The sequence below is a fragment of the Ambystoma mexicanum genome, chromosome 2p (genome assembly GCF_040938575.1).
Source record: "Ambystoma mexicanum isolate Mex_15411 chromosome 2p, UKY_AmexF1_1, whole genome shotgun sequence".
NCBI classification, from domain to species: domain Eukaryota; kingdom Metazoa; phylum Chordata; class Amphibia; order Caudata; family Ambystomatidae; genus Ambystoma; species Ambystoma mexicanum.
In genome coordinates this window covers 1,328,977,047-1,328,991,478 of record NC_090923.1, presented here as the reverse complement: position 1 = coordinate 1,328,991,478, position 14,432 = coordinate 1,328,977,047, and the positions used below count along the sequence as shown (strand labels likewise).

General features: G+C 43.9%; 1 protein-coding gene across 4 annotated transcripts in view; it reads right to left on the bottom strand.

Moving 5' to 3' along the window:
* Positions 1-14,432, bottom strand: part of LOC138567460 (voltage-dependent T-type calcium channel subunit alpha-1H-like) — a 1,148,189-nt gene that overhangs the window by 239,191 nt on the left and 894,566 nt on the right. For all 4 annotated transcript variants that reach the window (XM_069645666.1, XM_069645668.1, XM_069645670.1 and 1 more), the window contains exon 24: positions 2,520-2,671. In XM_069645666.1, the coding sequence (XP_069501767.1) occupies positions 2,520-2,671 (152 nt within the window). The remainder of the gene's footprint in view (positions 1-2,519; positions 2,672-14,432) is intronic.

The window sequence follows — 14,432 nt, the reverse complement described above, 5'->3', positions numbered from 1 at the left end:
CCCGTGACAAAACAGGAAGGGACATCACATATTGTCCCTAAGTACACTACAAAAAATATGGTTGCAATATCCCTATAATGTTATATACATTTCCTACAAGAATGGATCACCATATGTATCATTAATCAGTTTTTATAGGACCATATTACCAAATTACTGAGAATGCAAGCAGATGTCCAAGGCCAAATGATAATCATATGTTATTATACAGCACTTACGCTTAAGTGCTTTACATAGATCAAATGTCCATACAATATCAGCCAACATGTGTTGGTACTCATTTATCAACCTCAGAAGGGTGAAAGGCTGAGTTGGGGTGTTTAAGAATAGGCTAAATCAGTGACTCACCACCTGAAGTGCCTGGAAATAAACCTTTATGAGTCTAGCAATTATTTGATAGAATTCCAGAAAGAACGTCACTGCTCAAAGTGATAGACCTGTGGAACCCCGTTTTTTTTAAGAGGCCTGCACAAGAAAGTTAGCCACTCCAAAAATAAAGAGCCACATGACACTGGCCACAGCCCAGGAGCTTACATTTAAAAAAAAAAAGTTACAAAAAAAGTTTTTAAAAAAATCTTTTTTTTCTAGGGGTAGCAAGGGAGACCACAGGGGTAGCCAGGGAGACCTGAGGGGTCGCAACTGCGACCCCTGGCGACCCCCAAATGACGTCCCTGTGCGTCACCCAGGACTGATGCCCGATGCACTTGTGTTCCTTGCACATGAGTAATCCAGGAAAGGAATAGAGGTGATTATGTTTATAGTGCCACTGGGCCCCATGCAGAAAATAGTACCAAAAAAAGGTGTGGCGTAAGAGTCACTATATAGCCTTATAGAGTGAGGGAGTGGTCATTGACACGCCACCACCTTATGGTCTGAGGCAAAGACAAGGTTCATGATTTGGGGAAGGGTCACTATCCCAAGCGATAATGACCGCTCCTCAGGTCTGCAAGGCTATTAGCACATATGGGTAGTAGCAATACACGTTTTGAAGTTTTGGTGGGAACGTAAAAAAAGGGTTACTTTAATACGTAATGAAATAGACAAACGGAGTTAGCAAATTAAATTCAGTTTTATTTTGTCGTATTTGAATAACCAAGTGGTCTTCCTAAGTTCAGCATTTTCATTGCAAACTTCGTTAAACTGGAGCAGGTTTAACATGAACATGTATTACAACTAAATGGTTTCTCTATAAGAAAGGCAAATAATTTTTCCACGTTTTAGTGTTCTCTTGGTGAGTTAAATGGGATGTTGCAGTGAAATAAAGGTCACCCCAGAGCGGAAGTGCATTGTTGAAAGGGATCTTGACTGGAAATTGCATTGTTGTTTCGCTGTCCGCCTTAGAAGCCGGGATGTTCAGAATGCAGTCTAAACCCGCAGTTATTGACTTCACTGTGAACATTCTCATTGGCTGTGAGGAGGTCAATAATGATCTTCATGTGCTAATAGTAATTGTGTCTCTCTGCCCTCCATATCCTGATTAGAACCCTGCAAGGCAGTAGGGCAATGTGGGGGAATAGCAACCATTCCCCATTTGCAGGACCCTCCTGCCCAGCCATATACCAACCAAGCACCTCAAAGGTTAGATGATCCAACAAAACTCGAGTTACTTCGAATTCAGAGACTATAGATTAGGTTCGTGAGGTATGATATGATAGCTTATTTATAACGTGCTTAATGCCCACAGGTTTCGGGAATCGAACCTGTGTTGCTCCGTGTAGTTTTGCTTTCAAGGTGAGCATGTTGCCGCTGAGCTATCCTCCAGAGACTGTGGAATTGCACATGTTCACTAGGGAATGTCTATTTCTTAACTTAAGGACACAGTCGCACGAAACCGTTGCCACTTGACCGGGTCACGTAGAACAGCTTCTCATTCTGAGATGTGGTTCGATCACATATGCAGTTTGCTCCCCTTGAGCTACTTTATGGTGACCTTGCAAACATGTTCTAAGAGTAGCAGAACTGGAGAATAAAATCTTGTACTTGAATAGAGGTCCAACTGTCTTGTCTTTGCTGAAACAGGAACTCCCCAGTCCTTCTGATGATCACGATGTCTTACTTGGTTGTGTATTTATTTTGATATTGTCTATATTGTCCATATTGACTGCCCCTGCCACACGGAACCAATTTCTAATGGAATAGAGCTGCTAAGACAGTTCTGGATACAACCAATTAGTTACTGTGCATTTAGTAGTTCATTATTTAGTGAATTTTGTATTTATTTTTATTATTTATTTATTTATCTTTTTATAATGCGCCAGAGCCCGCAGGCATTATTTGCTTTGTTCTGTTAACTGAAATGTGGATGTCCCACCCCTTATACGACAGAACTCAGCGATGATCCCTGAAGTCGGGGCAGGTTATATTACCCCAATTTAGATCTATTGAATTCGGACGTATCTCATTGAGCTTCATACACCTTGACGGCCTGAGTATATCTGAGCCCTGAGGATTCGCAGCAAGTACCCATGCTTTAAGGCTCTCAGCACCGATGCCGGGTGACAAACCACCGTAGCACTCACCTCGGGCTGGTCGTAGTGCTCCATGGACATGGTGATGACGTTGATCCCGATGATGAACGTGATGAAGAGGTCCAGGTAGTGGCTGGTGCAGAGTGTGTGGATGTACCGCCGGACGGGAGAGTAGTCAGCATAGTACGGCCGGCGCTGTGCCTCTGTGGGGAAGAAGAAAGCACACATAGGCCAATGAGCACACTGTTGTGATTTGAGGCCTGCTCGTGGAGATAAAAGTCACAGTGTCAGGTTAGAATTCACAGTAGAGAACACGAGGGAAGAGGGCTTTCCAGGTCCCCACTAGGATTCTCTAGCGAAAAACTGGCAAACAAACAAACACGACACGTAACAAACAATGGCAACACTACGCACGGGCACACTGTTCTCATTACTGGGGAGGATTTAAGATGTGGCCTTGTGTTAGCTATCGTTGTGAATCACAAAACAATGCACATGAAATACCATATCAACAAGTAAAGGGATCACATTCAGAAAAGCCTCCCCATGGAAAGCTGGCCTTTACCGATTGGGTAGGTTTGGCCCTTTATGGTGGATGGACGACATCTTGCATCTGCAGGTACTTCTGAGAAGATTTTAGAGGTGTGCGGCATCACACAAAGTACATGCGATTTGATTTGCAGATGTGTGAAGTGCTTACGACTCGCAAGAGCATCTATGCGCACTCATAATATACAAATAAATAATAAACTATGATCGTTGAAATGCCTATAATTTATCAGGATTTTCAGGCCACAGTGTATTGAAGAACATCTTTATTGGTGTGATTTTGTGCACATCTTACACGACTGTCGTCCTGAACTCTCCTAATTGTTTTTCTATTGTGCAATGTTGCTTCGCACAGTTTCATTGTTCTTTGTGTCGGATACACGTAAGAGTTTACACATGTTGATGGCCGATGAAGCACCGCCAAGCTGAATATCTGCACTCTGAAACGCTGGAGATAGTACTTAGTCTACATCTGCGATTGTGTTGATTTTCCATGTTTCTTTATTTTTGTCTATCTTTGGTAAAGTAGCACTCTCAACTGTACGGGCTATCGGCTCCTCATTGGTCTGATGAGGAGGGTACGCCTTATTTAATAGTGAACAGATTTCTGTTAATTTATCACAGCTTTGGATGAAGCCGTCTGCCCCAAAAATAGAGCACCATATTGTATTGAGTTGAGTGAAAGCCTTTAGCAAATTCAAAGAGCAATTTCAAATCACTGCGATGGAAATATTCATTGGTCAACATCTTTAAGAACTCAACACCTATGAATAGTTTCAGGTCGCTCGGTGGGCCGGTCCAACCTTCATAACCACAGTACCATTACAGCTTCCATGTTCATTGCCCCCCAACGTCTTATTTCAGTTCCCTTTGTGGGGAATTACTCCTTGCCACGATTGCAGTGTAAGAGGGACATTTATTTTCTATTTCTAAAGCAGACAGGAAAACAGTGTGATTTTATGTTGCACCAGCTTGAGCATATTCTGACCTAAGTTTAGCACAAGCGGCCTTCCTATTTCAAACAAAGGTGGACGCACTCACCCTGTGAACAGAAAAGTTATTTTTTCAATTTTTTCCATTTCTAACATGAGCAAGCTCAATCACTCTGAAAAAGGATAAGTATTGTTTTCAATCTTTAGTGCAGGTTCTCTGGAAAAAAAAAATTCATCTGATAGCACACCTGTCTGTGTTTGTGGGTATCTAAATGATGCACATCTATCCCGGTCATGCCCAAAGGCGACCATGGGGTATTTGAGCAAGTATTAGGGCCCTGTCAGAAAGGCAGCATGGGCTGATTCTTTGGTGAACATCAACAAAACTGTACACGTTTTGAGGGACCTTGAACCATTCCAAATTCGGGCGGTTTGAGTTTTCCCACCAACAAATTTGCCAAAGACCGCTTGATAGGTCCCACATGGCACTCCCTCTCGCTCCAATAATCACACCCAGCAATGTCCAACACTACCTCATTCAGTTGACTTCTCTACGAATGCTATACTCGCCATCCACAATTCCAACCCTTCAGGATCACCCTTGATCACCCTCAAAATTCTCTTTTCTTCCTTTGATCAAACACATTTCTCAAGTCAAATAATCTTTTGCAGATTGACTAGATTTTCAAAGTATCAAACCCAGATAAAAAATATCAGATAAGAAAGTTATCCCAAGACCCAAAATTCGCAGCCTTGATTTTCATCCATTTCCGTTTGTGATGAAAGTGCTGCAATAATTCTTTCAGTGTCCAACCTTCTAGGAAGATAACAGAATACTTGATCTTCAACAAACAAGATACTGTCCCAAGCTAGAGACAGAGACTGCAATTGTAGCAGATATTGATGGCATTCAGTGGCTCATCACCTCCAATGCATGTGCTTTTCTTGTACTCCTTCATTCTAAGGATGTCTTTGATACCTTTTACCACCAAATGCTCCTTCCAAGCGTCAACGCTGCCCCCTACTAATTCTTCTATTTCTTGAATCCTATCTTTCACACAGACTTTTTTTCTGAACCTCCTATTCTCTAACTCTGGTTTCATTTGGGCCTCAATCCTCCCGTCTACTTTATTTAATGTCTACATGTGCCCCTTGGGACCATACAAAGAACCTCCAGCGCAGGCTCGGCTATCACTATGATAATAGTACCACACAGCCCTACTTTTGGATCACTGGCAATGGAACCCAGCACTTTGATGAAATCTCAGCCACCCACAAATCAATCCAATCCTGACTGATGAAAAACTATACTTGTCTATTGCCAAAGTCAGAATTATTGATGTTGTGGTCCACCAGAGGACCTCCAAATCTCTGCGCAAAGTCACAATTTTCATCTCTATTTATCCTCAACTATTAAAGCCAAGAGTTTGGGATGGAGTTACTCTCTCTCTCTCTCTCTCTCTCTCTCTCTCTCTCTCTCTCTCTCTCTCTCTCTCTCTCTCTCTCTCTCTCTCTCTCTCTCTCTCTCTCTCTTTGAATGGTCTCAGACTTGTAATGCAAGCTCTGATTACAAGCAAACCAGACTACTGAAATGTAGTACTCAAAAGGGCTAAAGCCTTGCTCCTCAAGGAACTACCAATTCCCATGTCACTCGACTAATCCCGAACACCAATCGTTGATACCACTATCGGCCTATTCTGAAATTTCTTTATTGGCTACACCTTCAAAAATGTCAATTCAGAATCATTACCTTGGATAACAAAGGACTGAACAGTAATTCCCCAGACGATCTCTCCAACCTCATATCTACACATAAGCGCAACTTACATGAATCTAGTTGGCCCACAGACTTTCAAATCTGCTGCCGTGGATGACAGAAGAGCGCCTGTAAGAGGTGTCATGCTCTACTTGACATCACTTGTACAGGACACTGAGCTTGCGTGAACTTTCTAGAAAAATGGGCCGTGGGTTCAGTATATCTCAGAGTGTGATTCAGCTATGTTCTAGCATTCCCGGAGATTTTTGATTTCTGCCCAAATATGCCTGAACCTCCTTCAAGAGCCATAGGTCTTTGTGGAATATTCGGTGAGGTTTTGGCAGAGTGTGGCTGGTTCATGGGAAACAATATACACACAATAAGCTGAAAGGCTTCAGGAAGGGAGAGAGAGAAAGGTTCGGGGAAAGGGTAAAGTTGGGTCGGGTGTAGGTAAGACGATGTGGAATCTTTTACCTCTGTGAATGTTATCCAAGTAGACCTTCACAAACTATGCAGTACGATGTCTCAGTAGGTTAATGCGCCTGCTGTAGAGATCTATGTCTAACTGCAGGTCCTATGTTTGAATCTGGGTAGGAAGGCCTCAGCACTTTATCTTTCTGAAGTTGAACAAATTAGTAAAGTTGAAGTGAGGAATTATATGGTTGCCGGTCAGACAGAAGTGTCAGGCATGCCTTAGGGCTTCTGGTCATCATTCAGAGGTTGACACATTGTGTATTGATTAGGTTTCAAATATTACAATGCAGGGAATTCATAACAGACATGGGCCCCTGCCAAGCCTATTGGATTGGGAAAGGGCCAGTCATGAATAAGGGTGCATGACGTTTCATCCTGCTTAGTTTTCTTTCATGAGGACTATTGGGGTTATTTATTTAATAATAAGAGGAGTCTGTGGCTGCAGGTCAATGACCCCAGCAAGGCTGGTGGGGCTGAGGAACAGTCAGTTTCATGTCAAGCCTTCATGATGTCGATTCTGACATTCCTTAAAAAAAATACTATTTCGCCAGGTAGCATTGCAATGTTATGAGTTCTGTACCTGTGAAAAAGGTAACATCTATCTACCAGGTGCAGGGAACCCTCTACCTGATCACAGCACGAATGTATGAAAGGGGGCTGGCGAGAGAATTGTTAGTGCTGCAGCACAGCCCCCTGGAAAGGAGCAGGCCACCTTTGGTGAGCAAAGTGACCTGCACATTTTTCAAAGTAATGCAAATAAAAAAAATCTTTTGCATATTTTTTATTTTCATTACTCTTTGTGAATTTGGCACTAAGTGTATCTTTTAAAAAAAGATTACAATATTTTGTCAGCTGCAAACAGAGTGAATTTTGGATTCTGCATTGAAGAAAAAAAACAGCCAGGTGCAAGCCATTAGTCATTTGGACACTTTGCTTTCTTTGAGCATCCATTGCAAGAAAGGTGCTTAACTTCTGGTCGATTCCATTAGCTGTATAATTTGTTTGCTTTGAACATGTGCTGACAGGATAAAGTCCAGCCTCTTCAATCCAAAGTTTACAGTAACATTTCGTTAGCATGAATTGTCCTAGGCTTAACCCAAATCTGTCACCCAAATCTCTTAGAAGTTTGCCCGAACCTGAATCACCCAAATACAGTGAGAATGTGGGTGATTTTGAGTTTGAAAGAATGTATTCCCCCGTACCTATAGGCACCGCGGGTCTATAACGCTCCAGAAAATGACTGAACATCTGTCTCCATTCACATATTTTGACTGACCCTGTCTGTTTTCAGTTCATCCTGTCAGGGGCAAGGAGGGGGAAGTCGAGATGTGGAATGCAGAAATGTGGAAAGCAGGGATTGTGGGGTGTAAGGAGTGAACCTAGGGAATGCTAGGTGCGGGGCCACAGAGAGGGGCACAAAGGGACAGAGGTCGCATACATATTGGCATTCCTGGTAGAGAGGCACAGGGGGCTGGGAGAGAAGGTGGGGGATTTCTGGCAGATTCTACCTGCATTCCCGTCCTCCTGAATAGCCAGCGCCTCTCCCCCAGGTGCTATCAAGATTGTTTCGAATCCCCCCCCCCTATTCCCATTCCCCATGGCTCGTAAAAAATAACTCATGTTCTGTCATCCTTTTTCACCTCTCCTCCCCCAAGTCTGCCATGCACACAGAGAAAGTGTGAGACTCTTGGCATTCGTTGTACTATGGTTCGCCAATGTCACTTGTCACAGACCAAGCTACACAGACTCACTGGGCAGCTGATAGCCTGTGCTTTTTCTATGGTTTGCCTTTGCTTAAGAGATGATGGGCAGGGTGGGGTAGGGTTAAGGCTTATTCAGAAGATGCAGTTGTACTGTGTGGGCCCTGGTACAGCAGGAAAGGCAGTTGTCTTACAACCCTTCTGCCAGCACAGTCTAAAATTACTTTTTTGTGCAATTGTGCTGCTTCACATTGTGCACAACAGCGTTTTGTTTTTAGTGCTGCCTTCTGCTCCAAGAACGACATCTACTGTCCTATGAAATTGACGCTTCTCTTTGGACTCCTCATCACTTACAGGCCAACAAGGGCTAATCAGACAAGTCATTTCATCTAAAGAAAACAAGTTATTTCAACTAAAAGCAAGAAGAGGCCTGTGAGGACAACGGATGCACAGTCAGCTAATTCACCACCAAAAGGTCACAGCCCGACAATCTACACGCTGAACCTGGCACTGCCCCTGTTTTCTTGGCACAGATTTGAGAAACTAATCATCTGACATTCCACCTCCCAGGCACACTGAAGAGAGCCTGCATATTTTCTTTAGGTTTGTGCCTTAATGTTAACACAGCGTTGGAATCCTATTGAAGTAAAACCAAGGGCATGATGCACAGAGATGTGCATGGGATACAAGTATAAGATGCCCCTGGTATCACAGATTTGCGCCTGCTACTGTGTACGTAAAGCCGTAAACTGGATGCAGTACAGTACTTGTACTTGTACAGTACTTGCAGACTTTGAGAATGTGGCATGAGGAACCGGGAACATCTCTGAGATGCTCAAAGGAATCTCATAATGTTCCCCCAATGGCAATCAGTTTGAACCGGGCCCCTTATCCTCAGTTTGGCCGCATGCAAAGAATGTTAGTTCTTAGAAATTAGCCAGTAATAAATGCTATAACAAAAGTGGACATTTACATAGTAGAAAATGCTAATATATATGATTCTTTTAGTTTGCGCGATCACCCACATCATAAAATGTCACAATTGATTGATTGATTGATTGACTGATTGTTTATTTATCATGTGCTTTTACACATGTGTTTTAAAGCGCAACCATGCATGGGGTGGGGGGACATAGGGAAGACAAGACAAATGATCTTACTGGGCATGGTCCATTCAGATTATGCAGGTGAACAGAAAAGGAAGTGCGTGGGGGGGGGGGGACAATAGGGACAAGTGCGCCCAGTCCCGTCAGAACATGGATTAAGTGCAGAGCAATAACACTCTCATGGGTCGTAACCAAAGTGCAGTAGTGCTGCGGCAAGTGCAAGGCCCGGGGGCAAGTGCAGGAGACTGGCGAGGAAAACTTGGGACCTGTGAGATTCTGAGGTACACCAGGTAGCGAAACTGAGCAGAAGTAGAGGGGAGAGAGCGAGAGAGCAGAAGAGGAGCTTAGCAGGGGAGGGGGAGAGAGAAGGAGGATGCAAAGAGGAAAGTCTTGAGGAGTTTCTGGAATTTAAGGAGATCAGGCTCAAGATGGAGAGGCAGGGAGGCTGTTCCAGAGGGAGGCACCTGAAGGGGGATACAGATCTCCCTCCAAGTCTCTGCTTGGAGAGGCAACTCACCCGCAGATAGTTGGAGGAAGACGAGCGGAGGGCTCGGGAAGGCGAGTATTTAGGGCGGGAGCGTTGCAGATAGAGTGGGCCCAGGCCCCAGAAACTGTAAAACACTGATGACATTGCACAACTCAGCAAATGTTGCCAGTGATCGTTTTCCTAAACCTGCCCTGGGCGCCTACATACATTACAACTTTGTCCATACACAAGTGTAACATCCCAGGAAAATGTATTGTGTCTCTGCCTAAAATGTATGAATTTGTGGAGGGACTTGGGCTCCCCAATATCAAAAGCAGCTCTACTAGAACAATAATCACATGTACATAACAGATGCTTTAAGGCCCTGGTTCTTGAAAACTCTGCTTCAAGCAGCATCAGGGAGATATGACATAACAAGGCATGAGGGGATTTTCAGAATACATTTATAAAGTAGTCTACCAGATGCAAATCCTCTGCAGTGCTCGCCGGGCCAAAACCCCGTAGTCAGGCTCAGACTGGCCTATAGGGTAATGGGCCTGTGGCTAGACCAAAAATGCAAAATGGTGGTGTGGGCCAGTTTTTTGGGTCAAAGTGGGCCATTTTTTGGCCAATGTGGGCCAGTTTGATTAGGTACTTCACTATGCGGCGGTTTTGACCGGTGTAGCTGAACCAATATTCTTTAAAATGCAAAATTTGCATCACAATTTATCAAAAAACTCCCCCTTGGGCACTATTCCAACAGTGCCACAAATGGAATGAATTCCCATTTGCAACTGTGGGCCTCTTTTTCGTTGGTGCCCGAGACAATTGTATGCCCCAGTCCGACCCTTCCCCTAGAAAAGCATTTTGTGAAGTCTCCAAGGGAAGGCAAATACTCCAAGGCAGTGCTCCAGATAAGACTTTAAAGTGTGAGCATTGTACTGCCTATTCTTTAAAGTTGGGAGTAAAAAAGTAAGTCCCATAAGTGGGTAGAACTATGTTTTAACTGTAAAACATAAATGTTTGGTAATAACTATTTCTTTGAATCTAGTTATAAATACACAATAAAAGGTACATTTTTCCCTCTTTAGATCAAGCAATGTTTGTAGTTTCTTCCTGTGGCACTATGTGTACAATTGGGCCAAACATATCCGTGTAGTTGTGTGGATGAAAGCACGGCAAAAGGGACCTAGGTTCCTGTGCCCTGATTTTTGCTGAGAGTATTTTTACTGCTTATTGGTATTTTGTGGGAGTATTTGCCTAATCTTAGGGAGTCAAAGTGGCTGATACACCGCTTATATGTAGGCTTGCTCCTAGGTATGTACAACCCTTTAAGATGGGATATCAAGCCACTATAACTGTGACCTCCCCTTCCACAGACTTTTGTTAACCTCAAATTAGTGGTGCAGCGTTCTGTTGCTTCTTAGTTTGGCGTTATACGACCCCCAAACACACAATGCAATTCTCAAATTCCCAGATTCTTACTGTTCCCATAGCGTAAGCATCATCTTTATCCAATCCTGGCATTATAGCCGACAGCAGTATGAGTGCTCTGTTCTCTAGCCTATGGGCCTCATCACGAGTTGGGCGGTAACGCCGGCGCTAATAGCCCTACCGCCAAACCCCCCGGCGCTATTAGCGCCAGATCACGAGTTTGGCGGAAGGGTTATTGCCCATTCCCCATTGGGCCCATTCGGGAATTCCTCATTCCCCATTGGGCCCAATGGGGAAAATTCACGCTATTACCACCGGCGGATGTCCTGCCGGCGTTAATCGCGCTGAAAATCGGCAATTTTGCTGTGGATTTCCCCCCAGTTTAGAGCTGGGGGGAAATCCGCCAAAGCCATGATCTGGCAGACCGTTAAATGCGGCGGTAATAGCTCTACCGCCGCATTTAAGGGTTACCGCCAGACTCGTGATGAGGCCCTATGTGTGTGATGGAAGGGGGGAACCCAGAGGTTTAAGTAAGAAGGAACTAGCAGGAACTGAGATCCACTAACCGGAGAAGATAGACACACTGCAGACAAGCTACATCATGAATAGTGAAGGGGTGTACAGGATAGCGACTAACTGGAATAACGCATATCATGCTAATGCAATCGGTTTTATGAGTCTTCATTACATGTTATGGTATCACAATATGACAAAGAGAGATTTGATGCCATTGTAAAGTCGACAGCTAGGCTAACTGGTAATAAGTGAAAACGGTTCCATGTGTTAATATCGCCGCAAAAATATCGCGATACAAACATATCGGCATATTTTTGCACGATATTGACCCATGGTCCCTGCGGGGGACACCCCCGCAAACCCTGCATTATTTTAAAATGTGCGGGGGACACCCCACAAACCACACTCCCACATATTATCCCCCCCAAAAATATTGTCTATGTCGAGACAAATGGCCATATGTACAGCGATATTTTTGGTGGGGATATTTTGTAGGGATACCGTGAAAAAAACGCTGTATGACCGCTCAAAGCAGTCTTTCTAAATCTTTCTAAAATCTTTCTAAGTCGAACAAGAGAAACTATTTGCCTCATTATAAGTTTGGCGGTCTGGAAATAAGTGTGCCAGTAGCAATGTACCGGCACCCTTTCCGGACCGCCAAACTGTAAGTCTGCCAGTAGGGGCATGGTACTCCCGGCAGGCCTGACCTGCTGGAAGTTCAGGCCCCTACTGGCAGGCTTTTCACTGAAGTACCGGCACTGTTAACAACTCTGCCGGTGCTCCTGTGTCCCATTCCCGTGAATGGGGATTTTCTATTCCGCCACCGCTCATGATATTCCCAGTAGCACCGGGATATCAGGTGGCAGAACCGGTAGTATGGGATTTGAGTTAGCCAACGGCCTACCGATGGGTTATACCGCCGACCTCGTAATGAGGCCCATATGTGTAGTTAAATATTTAAAACAGTCTGAAAGGGTTGTAGCCTGTCTCAGAAATGCCAATCATTCACAACTACTTATTGCTTTCAAAACATATTTTGGTTTTGCTCCTGTTTCCTCCCTTCCCTTGCTAGGTGGGTTTGTTGATGTTGATCATGTCCCTGTCTGCTATTGATGCCCTTTTATTCGAGGCTCATTCCAGCAGGGGCCCTATGGCTTCAAATACGTTTCTGTCCGGGGGTTTTCTTCAGGACATTCTGAGAGCGGCTGATTGGTCCAGCGATTTCGCCTTCAAGAAATGTTAGTTCAAGCCAGTTCTGCATGCTTCACTGGTGGTTGCCGATGTGCTTTGAATGTCCACATTTTTCATAAATACACAGAGGCATGATATGATATTATATGGTATGTTTTTTATAAGGCGCTTAGTACCCAGATGTTTCGAAGCGCGGACAACGGGATCGAACCTGTGTTGCAATATGTTGTCTTGCTTCCGAGGCAAGCATGTTGCCTCTGAGCTATCCTCCCGAGGTTTGCCCATCCGTCCTCCTTATCTTCCTCCCTTCTTATCTATGTTTCGCTTTTATTATTAGCCAATTACGTTTGGAGGTCATTAGGAAAATCAGTGAGGAGATTCAGGCCCAGAAGAGATGCTTGTTATATAGTTTAGTTCATTTGGAGAAGCTCTGCATATGCGCATGGGAAGAGGAGTGACATGCATTTACACACTGGAGAATCTAATTATGAACACCTGAGGAGACGTTATTCATGTTCAGGATGTTCTTATTCGGATTTTTTTCTGAAGTTAATGCTTTCATTATTTGCTGCAGGCAGTTCAATAAAGGTTTTAACTCTTATTTGCAAGACCACACAGACAATCAACCTGTGATTTGGATATTCTCAACATCTGCTGCTGGCTCAGAGTATCTGCATATGCGATCTTCTACTTACGATATTTTCATCCTAGTAAAAATCAGTTTTTCTTATTTGATTATATACAAGTAATAAAAATAAATAAAAAATAAATAAATAAAATAAAGGTTTTTGTAAAATCTTCACCATTGTGTCTTTATGAAAATTGCTATTTTCCTACACAACTAGCTAAGAAAATTGGTACTGCGCTATTGAAATTTCATTGGCAGAAGGTAAACCAGAATATACCATGCAGTCTGAGTGGAGCAAATCGACTAATTAGAGTGGACAGAACATTCCAGCTTCCTTACCTGAAAGGTTAGTGCTCCAGTCCCACCCCGCCATTTCTCTGATTGGCTGGATGGCACCTCGTAAGAGAAGAGGGTGGGTCTTTTGCCAAGAAAAATGTACCACACTACTAGATTGTGCACTTATTCCTACACCAACTTCTGTTGGATTACACACAGGCAATCCACCATCCCTTCAAAGAACCACTCGGCATCCTTCATACTGTGCTTGAAAGACTAACACAAAATGGCCGCCCGTCTTTTATGGGCTGTATTGGCAGACATAACGCATTTGAAGGATCTTGCATTTTCCCTAACCCTCTAACTGCTTTTGCATTGTTATAGGTACTCCCCCGAACCCCTGCACCCCACCAGCTGCTTGCTGTTGTCTTTGCAGTTAAACATGCTGAATGATCATCCGTTCTATATCAAGGGATCTTGCCCGTTTCTGTGTTTTGGACGCCACGACCCTATCCTCCATGCTGCAACAACTTGAAGGAAAAAAAACCCTCCGTGAAGAAAAAAAAGCCTATTAAGGGAAGCAGGCGCGTGAAGGATCATGAAATGTGACGATGCAAAGTTCTAAAGCGAAGCATCTCCCCCGGCTCTGCCTAACTTCGCGGCTGCTCCAGGAGTGAGGCGGACTGCTACTTGAATCTGCCGGCATCTGAATATTTAATGCGAATGAGAATAATGCCCCAGCCAGGGCTGGAGATTTAATGCCAACATGAATGCCCAGACTTTGAGATCACTCTTCATTAACTACCGAGGGCTGGCTGACACCGCCAACAGTAGTTAAATGCTCTTCAGGTGAAGGTGGGACGATAAATTATGCAATCCTTGGTAAATGGCAAAAAAAAGAGATATCATTTGAATCGGGTCCCCCGGTGGACATGA